This window comes from Oncorhynchus clarkii, chromosome 8, assembly GCF_045791955.1.
Source record: "Oncorhynchus clarkii lewisi isolate Uvic-CL-2024 chromosome 8, UVic_Ocla_1.0, whole genome shotgun sequence".
NCBI lineage: Eukaryota > Metazoa > Chordata > Actinopteri > Salmoniformes > Salmonidae > Oncorhynchus > Oncorhynchus clarkii.
In genome coordinates, this window is record NC_092154.1 from 38,222,765 (window position 1) to 38,237,899 (window position 15,135).

General features: G+C 41.0%; 1 protein-coding gene across 3 annotated transcripts in view; it reads right to left on the bottom strand.

Annotated features, from left to right (window-relative positions):
* Positions 1–13,867, bottom strand: part of LOC139415375 (ATPase family AAA domain-containing protein 2B-like) — a 128,978-nt gene extending 115,111 nt beyond the window's left edge. For all 3 annotated transcript variants that reach the window (XM_071163479.1, XM_071163480.1, XM_071163477.1), the window contains exon 1: positions 13,635–13,867. In XM_071163479.1, the coding sequence (XP_071019580.1) occupies positions 13,635–13,736 (102 nt within the window). In that variant the 5' untranslated portion in view covers positions 13,737–13,867. The remainder of the gene's footprint in view (positions 1–13,634) is intronic.
* Between the last annotated feature and the right edge of the window lie 1,268 nt (positions 13,868–15,135).

Consider the following 15,135-nt stretch of genomic DNA (forward strand, 5'->3'; position numbering starts at 1 on the left):
GCTAGCTAGCATTAAACTTATCTTATTTAAAAAAAAAATGAATCTTCGCATTATCACTAGTTAACTACACATGGTTGATGATATTACTAGGTTAACTAGCTTGTCCTGCGTTGCATATAATAAATGCGGTGCCTGTTAATTTATCATCGAATCACAGCCTACTTCAACTTCGCCAAACGAGTGATGATTTATCAAAAGCGCATTGCCAAAAAAAAGCAATATTTTCACAAATGTACCTAACAATAAACGTTTTCGAAATGACAGTTTCCGGATTTGACCATATTAATGACCAAAGGCTCGTATTTCTGTGTTTATTATAATTAAGTCTATGAATTGATATTTGATAGAGCAGTCTGACTGAGCGGTGGTAGGCAGCAGCATGCTCGTAAGCATTCATTCAAACAGCACTTTACTGAGTTTGCCAGCAGCTTTTAGCAATGCTTGAAGCACAGCGTTGTTTATGACTTCAAGCCTATCAACTCCCGAGATTAGACTGCCAAAACTAAAGTGCCTATAAGAACATCCAACAGTCAAAGGCATATGAAATACAAATTGTAGAGACAGTCGACACGTCATAATTCCTATAATAACCAACCCCTAAAACTTCTTAACTGGAATATTGAAAAACTGGGAATATTGAACCACCAGCTTTCATATGTTCTCATGCTCTGAGCAAGGAACTTTCACGTTAGATTTTTTAATTGGGACATAATTGCACTTTTACTTTCTTCTCAAACACTGTTCTTGCATTATTTAAACCAAATTGAACAGGTTTAATTATTTATTTGAGACTAAATAGATTTTATTTATGCATTATATTAAGTTATAATAAGTGTTCAAGGTTCATTCAGTATTGTTATATTTGTAATAATTGTACACACACACACACACACACACACACACAAAAAAGAATCCAAAAAAAAAATGTTTTAAAAATTAAGAAAAAAAAAAAGGTACTAAAATCGGTATCAACTTTCTTGGTCCAGCAATAAATTGGTATCGCATTGAAAAACAATAATGTCATATTGTGCCTTTCCAAATAAATTACCACAGGTGGACTCAAGTTGTAGAAATCTCAAGAATGATCAATGGCAACAGGATGCACTGGAGCTCAATTTCAATTCTCATAGAAAAGGGTGTTTTTTTTATTCTTTTTTATAAATTACTCAAAACCTGTTTTTGCTATGTCATTATGGGTTATTGTGTGTAGATTGCTGGGGATTTTGTTCTATTTCTTTATTCATTTTCTGAATACTTTCCGACGGCACTACATTTGCACCCATCTCAGTGAACTAATCCATTGCAGAGCCATTTTATGCTTGATCTGCCTTTGTGGTCGGAGGCTATAAGGCAAGGCATGCGGAGGCCAAATCGAGCTCTCTACCGCATCGCCATGCGCCTCCCAAATTTTGTAACAATGCGAGGGCTTCGCATTGACATGACTAGTTGACGAAGATGGGGGCGGTACATCCTATATAAACACAAACTCAGTTCCTTGACAACAGCTCTGCACTGCGCCGTGAAGCGCAATGAATATAAGAGCAGCGTCAACTCACCATCAGTACGACCAAGAATATGACTTTCGCGAAGCGGATCCTGTGTTCTGCCTTTCACCCAGGACAACGGAATGGATCCCAGCCGGCGACACAAAAAAACAACTTCGTAAAAGAGGGAAACGTAGCGGTCTTCTGGTCAGACTCCGGAGACGGGCACATTGTGCACCACTCCCCAGTATACTTCTCGCCAATGTCCAGTCTCTTGACAACAAGGTTGATGAAATCTGAGCAAGGGTAGCATTCCAGAGGGACATCAGAGACTAATGTTCTTTGCTTCACGGAAACATGGCTCACTGGAGAGTCGGAGTCTGTGCAGCCAGCTGGTTTCTCCACGCATCGTGCCGACAGAAACAAACATCTTTCTGGTAAGAAGAGGGGCGGGGGCGTATGCCTTATGGCTAACGAGACGTGGTGTGGTCACAAAAGCATACAGGAACTCAAGTCCTTCTGTTCACCTGATTTAGAATTCCTCACAATCGAATGTCGACCGCATTATCTACCAAGGGAATTCTCTTCGATTATAATCACAGCCGTAGATATTCCCCCCCAAGCAGACACATCGATGGCTCTGAACAAACTTTATTTGACTCTTTGCAAACTGGAATCCATACATCCTGAGGCTGCATTCATTGTAGCTGGGGATTTTAACAAGGCTAATCTGAAAACAAGACTCCCTAAATTGTATCAGCATATTGATTGCGCAACCAGGGCGGGCAAAACCTTGGATCACTGCTATTCTAACTTCCGCGACGCATATAAGGCCCTGCCCCGCCCTCCTTTCAGAAAAGCTGACCACGACTCCATTTTGTTGATCCCTGCCTACAGACAGAAACTAAAACAAGAAGCTCCCACGCTGAGGTCTGTTCAACGCTGGTCCGACCAAGCTGACTCCACACTCCAAGACTGCTTCCATCACGTGGACTGGGATATGTTTCGTATTGCGTCAGAGAACAACATTGACGAATACGCTGATTAAGTGTGCGAGTTCATTAGAACGTGCGTTGAAGATGTCGTTCCCAAAGATCAAAACATTCCCAAACCAGAAACCGTGGATTGATGGCAGCATTCGCGTGAAACTGAAAGCGTGAACCACTGCTTTTAATCAGGGCAAGGTGACCAGAAACATGACCGAATACAAACAGTGTAGCTATTCCCTCCGCAAGGCAATCAAACAAGCTAAGCTTCAGTATAGAGACAAAGTAGAATCTCAATTCAACGGCTCAGACACAAGAGGTATGTGGCAGGGTCTACAGTCAATCACGGATTACAAAAAGAAAACCAGCCCCGTCACGGACCAGGATGTCTTGCTCCCAGGCAGACTAAATAACTTTTTTGCCCGCTTTGAGGACAATACAGTGCCACTGACACGGCCTGCAACCAAAACATGCAGCCTCTCCTTCACTGCAGCCGAAGTGAGTAAAACATTTAAACGTGTTAATCCTTGCAAGGGTGCAGGCCCAGACGGCATCCCCAGCCGCGCCCTCAGAGCATGCGCAGACCAGCTGGCTGGGGTGTTTACGGACATATTCAATCAATCCCTATCCCAGTCTGCTGTTCCCACATGCTTCAAGAGGGCCACCATTGTTCCTGTTCCCAAGAAAGCGAAGGTAACTGAGCTAAACGACTAGCACTCACTTCCGTCATCATGAAGTGCTTTGAGAGACTAGTCAAGGACCATATCACCTCCACCCTACCTGACACCCTAGACCCACTCCAATTTGCTTACCGCCCAAATAGGTCCACAGACGATGCAATCTCAACCACACTGCACACTGCCCTAACCCATCTGGACAAGAGGATTACCTATGTGAGAATGCTGTTCATCGACTACAGCTTGGCATTTAACACCATAGTACCCTCCAAGCTCGTCATCAAGCTCGAGGCCCTGGGTCTCGACCCCGCCCTGTGCAACTGGGTACTGGACTTCCTGACGGGCCGCCCCCAGGTGGTGAGGGTAGGCAACAACATCTCCAACCCGCTGAATCTCAACACTGGGGCCCCACAAGGGTGCATTCTGAGCCCTCTCCTGTACTCCCTGTTCACCCACGGCTGCGTGGCCACGCACGCCTCCAACTCAATCATCAAGTTTGCGGACGACAACAGTGGTAGGCTTGATTACCAACAACGACGAGACGGCCTACAGGGAGGAGGTGAGGGCCCTCGTAGTGTGGTGTCAGGAAAATAACCTCACACTCAACATCAACAAAACTAAGGAGATGATTGTCGACTTCAGGAAACAGCAGAGGGAACACCCCCCTATCCACATCGATGGAACAGTAGTGGAGAGGGTAGCAAGTTAAGTTCCTCGGCATACACATCACAGACAAACTGAATTGGTTCACCCACACAGACAGCATCGTGAAGAAGGCGCAGCAGCGCCTCTTCAACCTCAGGAGGCTGAAGAAATTCGGCTTGTCACCAAACGCTCTCACAAACTTCTACAGATGCACAATCGAGAGCATCCTGTCGGGCTGTATCACCGCCTGGAACGGCAACTGCTCCGCCCACAACCGTAAGGCTCTCCAGAGGGTAGTGAGGTCTGCACAACGCATCACCGGGGGCAGACTACCAGCCCTCCAGGACACCTACACCACCCGATGTTACAGGAAGGCCATAAAGATCATCAAGGACAACAACCACCCGAGCCAATGCCTGTTCACCCCGCTATCATCCAGAAGGCGAGGTCAGTACAGGTGCATCAAAGCTGGGACCAAGAGACTGAAAAACAGCTTCTATCTCAAGGCCATCAGACTGTTAAACAGCCACCACTAACATTGAGTGGCTGCTGCCAACACACTGACTCAACTCCAGCCACTTTAAGAATGGGAATTGATGGGAAATTATGTAAAATATATCACTAGCCACTTTAAACAATGCTACCTAATATAATGTTTACATACCCTACATTATTCATCTCATATGTATATACTGTACTCGATACCATCTACTGTATCTTGCCTATGCCGCTCTGTACCATCACTCATTCATATATCTTTATGTACATATTCTTTATCCCCTACAAGTGTAAGACAGTAGTTTTGGAATTGTTAGTTAGATTACTTGTTGGTTATTACTGCATTGTCGGAACTAGAAGCACAAGCATTTCGCTACACTCGCATTAACATCTGCTAACCATGTGTATGTGACAAATAAAATTTGATTTGAAGTATGAATGCCCTGATTTCTGCTGAGGCCATATCACTGTGAATGCTGCATGGCCAATGCAGACGTCGGATTTCCCATGCACCCAGACGCACAATGCACTTCTCTCTCCAGAACGCACTCTCCAGCCAATTTGTGCACATTCATTGTTTCATAACAGATTACCGACCATTTCGAATCACACCGTACCTTCTCCGCTATGCAATCTGGTTTCAGAGCTGGTCATGGGTGCACCTCAGCCACGCTCACGGTCCTAAACGATATCATAACCGCCATCGAAAAGAGACAATGCTGTGCAACCGTATTCGTCGACCTGGCCAAAGCTTTCGACTCTGTCAATCACCACATTCGTATCGGCTGACTCAACAGCCTTGGTTTCTCAAATGATTGCCTCACCTGGTTCACCAACTAATCCTCTGATAAAGTTCTGTGTGTCAAATCAGAGGGCCTGTTATCCGGGCCTCTGGCAGTCTATGGGGGTGCCACGGGGTTCAATTCTCGGGCAGACTCTTCTCTGTATACATCAATGATGTCGCTCTTGCTGCTGGTGAGTCTCTGATCCACCTCTACGCAGACGACACCATTCTGTATACTTCTGGCCCGTCTTTGGACACTTAACTAATCTCCAGACGAGCTTCAATGTCATTAGAACTCTCCCTTCCGTGGCCTCCAACTGCTCTTACATGCAAGCAAAACTAAATGCATCCTCTTTAACCGACGCACCGGGCCGCCCGTCCAGCATTACTACTCTGGACGGTTCCGACTTAGAATATATGGACAACTATAAATACCTAGGTGTCTGGTTAGACTGTAAATTCTCCTTCCAGACTCACATTAACTTCTTGCTCCTACTTGAGACGCAGATGTCTCAAGTAGACACCTGGAAATGCAAATGCGCTACGCTAAATGCTAAATGTACTCGTTAAAACTCAAACGTTCATCAAAATTCACATGCAGGGTATTGAATTAAAGCTACACTCGTTGTGAACCTAGCCAACAAGTCAGATTTTTTAAATGCTTTTCGGCGAAAGCATGAGAAGCTATTATCTGATAGCATGCAACACCCCAAAATGCCTGAATGCGATGTAAACAAAGATATAGCTTAGCCGGCGCTACACAAAACGCAGAAATAAAATATAAAACATTCATTACCTTTGACGAGCTTCTTTCTTGGCACTCCTATATGCCCCATAAACATCACTATTGGGTCTTTTTTTCGTTTAAATCGGTCCATATATACCCAAAATAGCTTTCTATGGAAGCTGTGTCATTCAGAAAAAAACATTGTTTTTAAACGCTGCGTCATTTTTTAAAATTAAAAAAGTCGACGATAAACTTTCACAAAACACTTCGAAATACTTTTGTAATCCAACTTTAGGTATTAGTAAACGTTTATAATCTATCAAAATGATTACAGGGCGATGTATATTCAATAGCTCCTCGTTTTCAAATCAATGGCTGCCAATGTGCACATTCAAAACATCCTGGTGGAGACCGGAAGAAATGGAATCCAGTTAGTTGGATTTACCAAGAAAAAAGTCCCTTGAAAATGACGACAATGGCGACATCGTGTGGAATCTGTAGGAATTGAATGCAGATCCATAATTAATTTTGTGCCCTTTTAACAACCCATGAAAGTGACGCATGGAAATTATTTTTAGCTTTCAGAGAGCAGTTTTTCTTGCGTTTTTTGATGAAACAAACAATCTGTTATAGTCACAGCCGTGATTTAACCAGTTTTAGAAACTTCAGATTGTTTTCTATCCACACATACTAATCATATGCATATACTATATTCCTGGCATGAGTAGCAGGACGCTGAAAAGTTGCGCGATTTTTAACAGAATGTTCGAAAAATGAGGGGGTAGACTTAAGAGGTTTTAAACATTTCCAATCCAAAATTAAATCTAGAATCGGCTTCCTATTTCGCAACAAAGCATCCTTCACTCATGCTGCCAAACATACCCTCGTAAAATAGACCATCCTACCGATCCGACTTCGGCGATGTCATTTACAAAATAGCCTCCAACACTCTACTCAACAAATTGCATGCAGTCTATCACAGTGCCATCCGTTTTGTCACCAAAGCCCCATATACTACCCACCACTGCGACCTGTACGTTCTCATTGGCTGACCCTCGCTTCATATTCGTCGCCAAACCTACTGGCTCCAGGTCATCTACAAGTCTATGCTAGGTAACGCCCCGCCTTATCTCAGCTCACTCGTCACCACAGTAGCACCCACCCGTAGCACACGCTCCAGCAGGTATATCTCACTGGTCCCCACCAAATCCAAAACCTCCTTTGGCCGCCTTTCCTTCCAGTTCTCTGCTGCCAATGACTGGAACGAATTGCAAAAAAAAAAACACTTTAGCTTGAGACTCATATCTCACTCACAAGCTTTAAGCACCATCTGTCAGAGCAGCTCACAGATCACTGCACATAGCCCATCCAACTACCTCATCCCCATACTGTATTTATTTATCTTGCTCCTTTGTACACCAGAATCTCTACTTGCACATTCATCTTCTGCACATCTACCACTCCAGTGTTTAATTGCTATATTGTAATTACTTCACCACCATGGCCTATTTATTGCCTTACATCCCTTATCCTACCTCATTTGCACACACTGTATATAGACTTTTTTCTGCTGTATTATTGACTGTGTTTGTTTATTCCATGTGTAACACTGTGTTGTTGTATGTGTCGTACTGCTTTGCTTTATCTTGGCCAGGCCGCAGTTGTAAATGAGAACTGGTTCTCAACTAGCCAACCTGGTTAAATAAAAGGTTAAATTAAATAAATTTTTTGCTACAATGGTTTTCGTTCAATTGTTAGTGTATATCAATTCCATAACATAGATCACCAGTAGTACATTTACTGTGAATTCCTAATCTACAATGTTTGTTACGGTTATTATTTTAATGCGTTCAATATTATTATTCCAGTCTTCCCGCTCTCATTGTCTGAGTGGACACATTGTTTGCAGAGTGCACAATATATGCTATACTTGTGAGAAACAAGTGTTGGTTTATTTCATTCCATTTGAGTTTTTTCAAATTTAGTCATTAGTTGTGTTCAAATACCCATACTAACACTGTATACTACATATTTGTTCATTTTAGTATACTGTAAACTAACAGTATCCTTTCAGTTGAGCATACTAGAGCGTCGCCTGTCTACCGGAGTTGATGCTGTTGATATGCAAACCTTATTAGCATAACAAATTACTAGCTAGAAATTTTACGACTTCGGGTGTGTTTTTCAATTCAATAAGGAGTGCACACAATCCAAGCATTACCAGATTGTCAGTTTGTAAATTCAGAGCGTTCCGCTCTGGGAGCGTTCAGAGCACACTCTGGACGCTCTGGCATAGGAGTAGAGTTGATTCGTGTGTTCTGACCTGACAACGGCAATCAAGCACCCAAGCTAACTGGCTAGCTACTTCCAGACAAATTAAAGAACTGACCATTTTACTCACCCTGGCAGAACTGGTTAGGCTTTTTTTTTAATGTCATCTGACATGCTGACCACACCACTCACCACTCAAAATAAATGTACACATACATGTTATTAAATCATTGCACCCACACTGCTCGCGAGCGTCTGCACAGCCAGGCGCTAAAATAGAATTTGTTTATTTTTATGACGTGCAAGTCCTGCCTCTCCCATCTCCTCATTGTTTTTAGTTGCATATACCCACGTGGGTGATTGAAAGATGAACCGAGGTCTATACTCAGTTCATCTTGTGGTAAAGATGGGTTGCCAACCTCCATATAAAGAGGTTGCCAACCTCCATATAAAGTCCAAATAAGAAGCCTGAAGGAAGGAGGAGAAATGACTAGAAACAAATTTGGTTAACCGTTTTATCTGTGGATTAATTGTCAGAGTAGAGGACCTTGTGCATTTCAGGTAAAATAACAACCCAATGTTTTTATCCCAGGACAAATGAGCTAGCAACAGCAAGGAAGCTAGCTAAATTGCCATAAATGTTTAATGCTTTTCAACCTGTCCCCAAATGAATATAATTGGTTCAGAGTTTGTTTTGATATTTCAACAATTTAATTACGCTTTTTTGCCGATGTTCACTTACAACTGGCATATTCAAATGGTGTTGAGCGTTTGATAATTCATAAATTATTCTGCACTCCGGTACACTCAGACGAGAGCGCTCTGAAATCGGAGAGCGAATTTACAAAAGCTCCTGAATGTCCATTGAGAACACACGACTTTACCACTTAGGTAAGAATGACAGAAACATTGGGTAGATAGCATATAATTAACCTCTCTGAGCACAGAACCCGGTAGCGGCCTGAAATTACACAACGTACGGTGATCGCTACATAAATAGTCATATTAAACATTCATGAAAATACAAGTGTCTCACATGTATCGAAAGCCAAGAATCTTGCTAATCCAACTGCGTTGTCAGATTTAAAAAAGGATTTACTGCGAAAGAATACGATTATCTGAGGATAGAGCCCACAAAATTTTTTTTTTAAATTCAACCAGCACAGGCATAACAAAATCACATACTGCATTAAAATAAATTGTTTACCTTTGACGATCTTCGTCTGTTTGCAATCCCAATGCTCATTGTTACACAATGAATGATCTTTTAAAAATAAAATCCATTTTTATAGCCTAACACGAAACATTTTGTAAACCTCGTGTTGTAAATTACATCTCATTCCATTTTCGACGACACATTCCAGGTAAATAACACACACAGAATGTAACTTTCCAGTCATGTTTGGTTTCATTGCAATCAACTGGTTTGTTTGTAACACAACATAACCTGATGGGCCATTTCACGGGACGTATTGACTGAAAGAAACCGATTTGAAGACAACAAGTAATGACATCACTGTGCACCAATGATATGACCACTGTCTCGTTGATTGACTGTATTTTAACTCAATGACCACTGATCGTCTTGAAATCTAGCTAGGTAGATAGCCAATGAGCTGAGATAAGCGGCAATATGCAATGGTTGTGTTGGAAGACCAACCCATGTCGTAAACTCCAGCGTAAAGAGACTAATTCGCTATTGAAGTTATTCCGGAAGGAGCTACGCATTTTACGCACAACGTTGTTTTGGTAAACGAGCAGATTCAGCTGTTTATATATCAATCAGTATGGCGACTAAGTCAGGGAAAGCTAAATCTAGGTCTAGATATACAGATGTACACACAATTTTAGAAGAAATTGATCGGAAAAGTGAGACAGAGATTGTTGTAGGACAATTCATTTAGCGATTCACAAGTGGAGGAATATTTTTTGAACGGAGAGGACACCGTTGTAGCCACTGTGTATAATCTGTAACGTGCCTGCAGAAGAGGAACCAGATCTATTGCGTTATATTCTCCTACATTCAATTCACATTTACACAAACTTCAGAGTGTTTTATTTCAAATGGTACCAAGAACGTGCATATCCTTGCTTCTGGGCCAGAGCTACAGGCAGTTAGATTTGGGTATGTCTTCAGGCGGAAATTGAAAAAAGTAGGGGGGTAGCTCTAAGAGGTTTTTTAACTTCTTATAGTATAGGGGACGGTTGCGTCCCACTTGGGCAAAAAACAGGGAAAATGCAGCGCTGCAAATTCAAAAAAATTATATAAAAATCCAACTTTCATTAAATCACACATGTAAGATAATCAATTAAAGCTACACTCGTTGTGAATCCAGCCAACATGTCAGATTTTAAAAAGGCTTTTCGGCGAAAGCATGAGAAGCTATTATCTGATGATAGCACAACAGTAAACAAAGAGGGTAGCATAATTCAACCCTGCAGGCGCTACACAAAACGCAGAAATAAAATATAAAACATGCCTTACCTTTGACGAGCTTCTTTTGTTGGCACTCCAATATGTCCCATAAACATCACAATTGGTACTTTTGTTCAATTAATTCCATCCATATATATCCAAAATGTCAATTTATTTGGCGCGTTTGATCCAGAAAAAAAATAGCTTCCAAAATGTGCAACGTCACTACAAAATATTTCAAAAGTTGTTTTCAGTCTTGGCCAACTCAACAGCGTTACCCTTTTCCAGAATGGCCCTACTTCTTCATTGCACAAATGAATAACCTCAACCAAATTCTAAAGTCATCCAGTGGAAGCGGTAGGAACTGAAAACAAGTTCCTAAGAAATATTGTTGCCAATGATAACTCAGTGAACAGACAGAGACCTCAAAAAAAAAAACATCTGAACGGTTAGTCCTCAGGGTTTGCCTGCTACATAAGTTCTGTTATACTCACAGACATGACTCAAACAGTTTTAGATACTTCAGAGTGTTTTCTATCCAAATCTACTAATACTATGCATATATTATATTCTTGGCATGAGTAGCAGGAGGTTGAAATTGAGCACGCAATTTATCCAAAAGTGAAAAAGCTGCCCCCTATATCTTAAGAAGTTAAGTCTTTCCAGCTTTCTCCCTTTGGATATCCACTCGGCATGAAAGCGAAAAATGTCTAAAAATGCTGATTACTACTTAGCAGCGCTTGATTTGGACTGAAACATGAGCTCAAGCATTTGAACATTTGAGGTGCTCAGCTCCGGTGAGCTCCTGCCCAAGTCGAGCACTGCTTCTCATCCATTGCGCAAATTGCCTACAGCTGCGTCTGTCTCGAGCTCAGTGGTGGGAAACTGAGGGCCCAGAAAATGTTATACCATGTTGCAATTTCGCTAGTGCCAGCTGGCTTTCGCAGAGTCTGCCATTACTCTCCTGAAGTTGCCAGTAATAGGCTACACGAGGAGTCGGCCACCTTTCTCATGTTTTTGAATGGCAATTTCTTACCATTTCAACCGATCTGTGCGCCAGCTATGGATTTCATATGCACATTTTTGTGAAACAGTTTAATTTATAATAACGTCTTCATAAGTCAAAATTATTCTCATGTTGGTAATCAACATTATATCCAAATCTAAATGAAAATGATACAAACCTAAAAAGTAACTTATATTGCCATTGGTAAATATGTAAAAATAGCCTACATAAAGCCAACAAATAAAAAGATTACATCCTTCAGGTAGAAAATATATCCTGATAAAAATAAATATCCAATAAATCACATTGGCTACACATGGCCAGTCTGCAGCAAACTTGAAGCATTGCATTAACTAGTTAATTGGGTCCAGGCCAGCCAGCAGGAGCAGGAGAATATTTGAGTCAGGCAGGTAAAGGTATTTTTCTGATATCTAGATCTCTGGCGCCCTCGTGAGGCGTCAAACCATAAGCATCAAACCATAAGCATCAGACCAGGTCAATGCTTAGTGATTTTATAAAAACACGTATGGAAACATACACACTAAAACATGTCAGACGACCAAAGATGTTTTTTTTTTCATTCGGGGACAGCCCTAATACTCCGCCATCTTTAAGTATCTTTGTTTTCTCTCATTAGTAGGGACAGGTGGGTGTCCACCCCATGTGTGTAACTCAGAAATCAAGCTTAGCTTTGAATGACACTCACCTCTCATTGATCAATGAGAGAAGACAAATATACTCTATGGTGGTGGCGTATACATTGTCAAGTAATTTCATGGAGCAAAAATTTAATTTAATAACTGAGCATTTTCTAACTTCAAACGTTCCACCTGCGATGAGATTTTCGAAGATACCGGTGTTTTTCAGGTCGAGAATGACTATAGTATCGCCATGTAAAGAATGATTGAAAATATGCTGGTTACGCTAAATAGATGTCTGTTATCAACGGCTATCACTGCTGAGCCGTTTGATTACATCAGCTAGCTCCAGATCTGACTGTCTGTCCTGCTTTGTTAGCAAATAGCAAGAAGTGATACAGATCTGAATTTAACTAAGACTCATCTCCTCCATTTCAAATACATTTAAGGTACATTTGTTCAGGTATCCAATCAAACCTGCTAAGTGCCGAAAAGTTTCAACTTACTGCAGAACACCTAACTACTAAGTTAACGTTACCTGTTAAGTTACAACTTATTCCATATTTCCATGAACATTCATGACAAAATAGCTGGCAAAATGGCAATATAATCACAAATGCTTCAATTTAAAGCACTCAAGAGGGTAGCTAACCAAATAACAAAGTGTCCCTATTCATGTTGCGATGTTTAATTGTATGCACAACAGCTTGTTAGCTACATTTAACTTGCATCAATCATATTGTTTACATTTGTAGCTAACTTACTAGTATTGTTATTTATTGTGACTCAACATTAATTTCTCCAAATCCTAGAGAAACACTTGAGGCAGTTAACGTTAATGAATCTCTTTACCAGACAATTTAAGCCTGAATATTATGTCAACAGCATCCCGTATAAATTCACACTTCAAGTTTCTTTCAAACACAAAAGTTCAGCGATTTCAACTTCAAGCTAGCTAACGTTAGCTAAATAGTTGAGGACGATAGCCAGCCAACTGTTGTGGACCATCGGGGTTCATCGGGTTCCTTTCCCCACATCTACATAGCTAGCACTACTAGTCTGTCATTTATTGACGTTGCATATAAAAAACGGTCAACACAACATGCGTATCAATAACACGCCAACTGCAGTGTCAGTTTGTTTTGGGCTGTCGAGTGACACACTAAAATAGGCTAGCTAGCAGGCTAAATTATCGCCTGCAGTCGGTAGGCATAATAACACAAGCCCAACACAAAGGGAACTCCGGCAACTTAGAGCTGGCAGTCAGTTAGGGAGCTAACGTTAACCTGAAAGCTATCGTTCATATAATGGCGTCCGTGCTTATGACAAACATACAAAGCCACATTTACTCGTGAAATCAATTATATTGGTGTCATATTGTAGCAGGATTTATGGCAACAAAAAAACCCACTGAGAACCTGCTTGAGGCCAAGGCTAACTAGTTAGCCATATTATAGCTAACGTTATATTAGCCGGGCAGTGAAGAAAATAACCCGGCTTACATGTTCTTCAGAGTTGGAGGGATTTCTGGCAGAAGACCGGGTCCTGGACGAGATGAAGGGACTGCTCGGCTTATGCCGAGAGTTCTTTCTTGTGTTCACCATGATTTGTCCGTTTATTTTCACTTGTTTAATCTGTCTATCCGTCTGTACTCTGCCTCAGTAAGAATGGCATTGAGGCGCCATTTCTCTTTCTCTTTAGTTCGTTCTCCTGTCACTCATTACGCAAAATTCACTCGCGGACCACTTCCGCTTTGCAATTCTAGCGTTTATAAGTGATTTCTTCCATTTTCCCAGAGGGAATAATAACATCTAGACATAGTTTTCTTATTAGCGCTTGTCAGTGTGGCAAGGCATCAGAAATACCAAAATTACACAATACACACATAATTGCAACACAGCAAAAATATATATATATATATATATTAGAAGAGATCAAATGTTCAAATGAAAGAGTTGAATAAAGCTATCACGCAAAACAATATGTTAAGTTATCCGCTCACTAGCTTGCTAACGTTAGTGCTGTTTGTACTGTCAAGGCATTTCAGTTATCCAAAAACGTATAAACCAATTACTGTTGTACTAGCTAGCTAAAGTTCTAACTTACATTTTATTTGTACTTTTTCAGCGACTGGTCAAGGGTCTCGATTAATATTAATTAAGGAGTTAAATTAGACTAATGTGACATGCCACTTAATAAGATGATAGCTAAATGTGCATAGGCTGCAATTTGCAATCCAGGCACGTGAGCATGTGCAGCTGTTGTTTTGGTTTGAACTGCAGCCAGAGAACAAAACTCGATGGGAATTATGAACATGCAATATCTGAACTGTACTGAATTTTATAAAAGAAAAGGCTAATTCTATACCAAACTTCTTGCTTAGCCTATAACTAGCTACATGTTTATTTTTGGACTGTGGTCCAATAGGCTACCATAGTAGGCTGCCATAAAAATCTGTAGGCTGTTCTACCATTTGTACCTCTACACTTTCATGTAGCCTATTCCTACGATTCTGAAAGTGTCAATCCCTGATTCACTCTGCATATATACAAAGAGTATATATAATTATATACAGTGCCTTGTGAAAGTATTCGGCCCCCTTGAACTTTGCGACCTTTTGCCACATTTCAGGCTTCAAACATAAAGATATAAAACTGTATTTTTTTATGAAGAATCAACAACAAGTGGGACACAATCATGAAGTGGAACAACATTTATTGGATATTTCAAACTTTTTTAACAAATCAAAAACTGAAAAATTGGGCGTGCAAAATTATTCAGCCCCCTTAAGTTAATACTTTGTAGCGCCACCTTTTGCTGCGATTACAGCTGTAAATCGCTTGGGGTATGTCTCTATCAGTTTTGCACATCGAGAGACTGAAATTTTTTCCCATTCCTCCTCGAGCTCAGTGAGGTTGGATGGAGAGCATTTGTGAACAGCAGTTTTTAGTTCTTTCCACAGATTCTCGATTGGATTCAGGTCTGGACTTTGACTTGGCCATT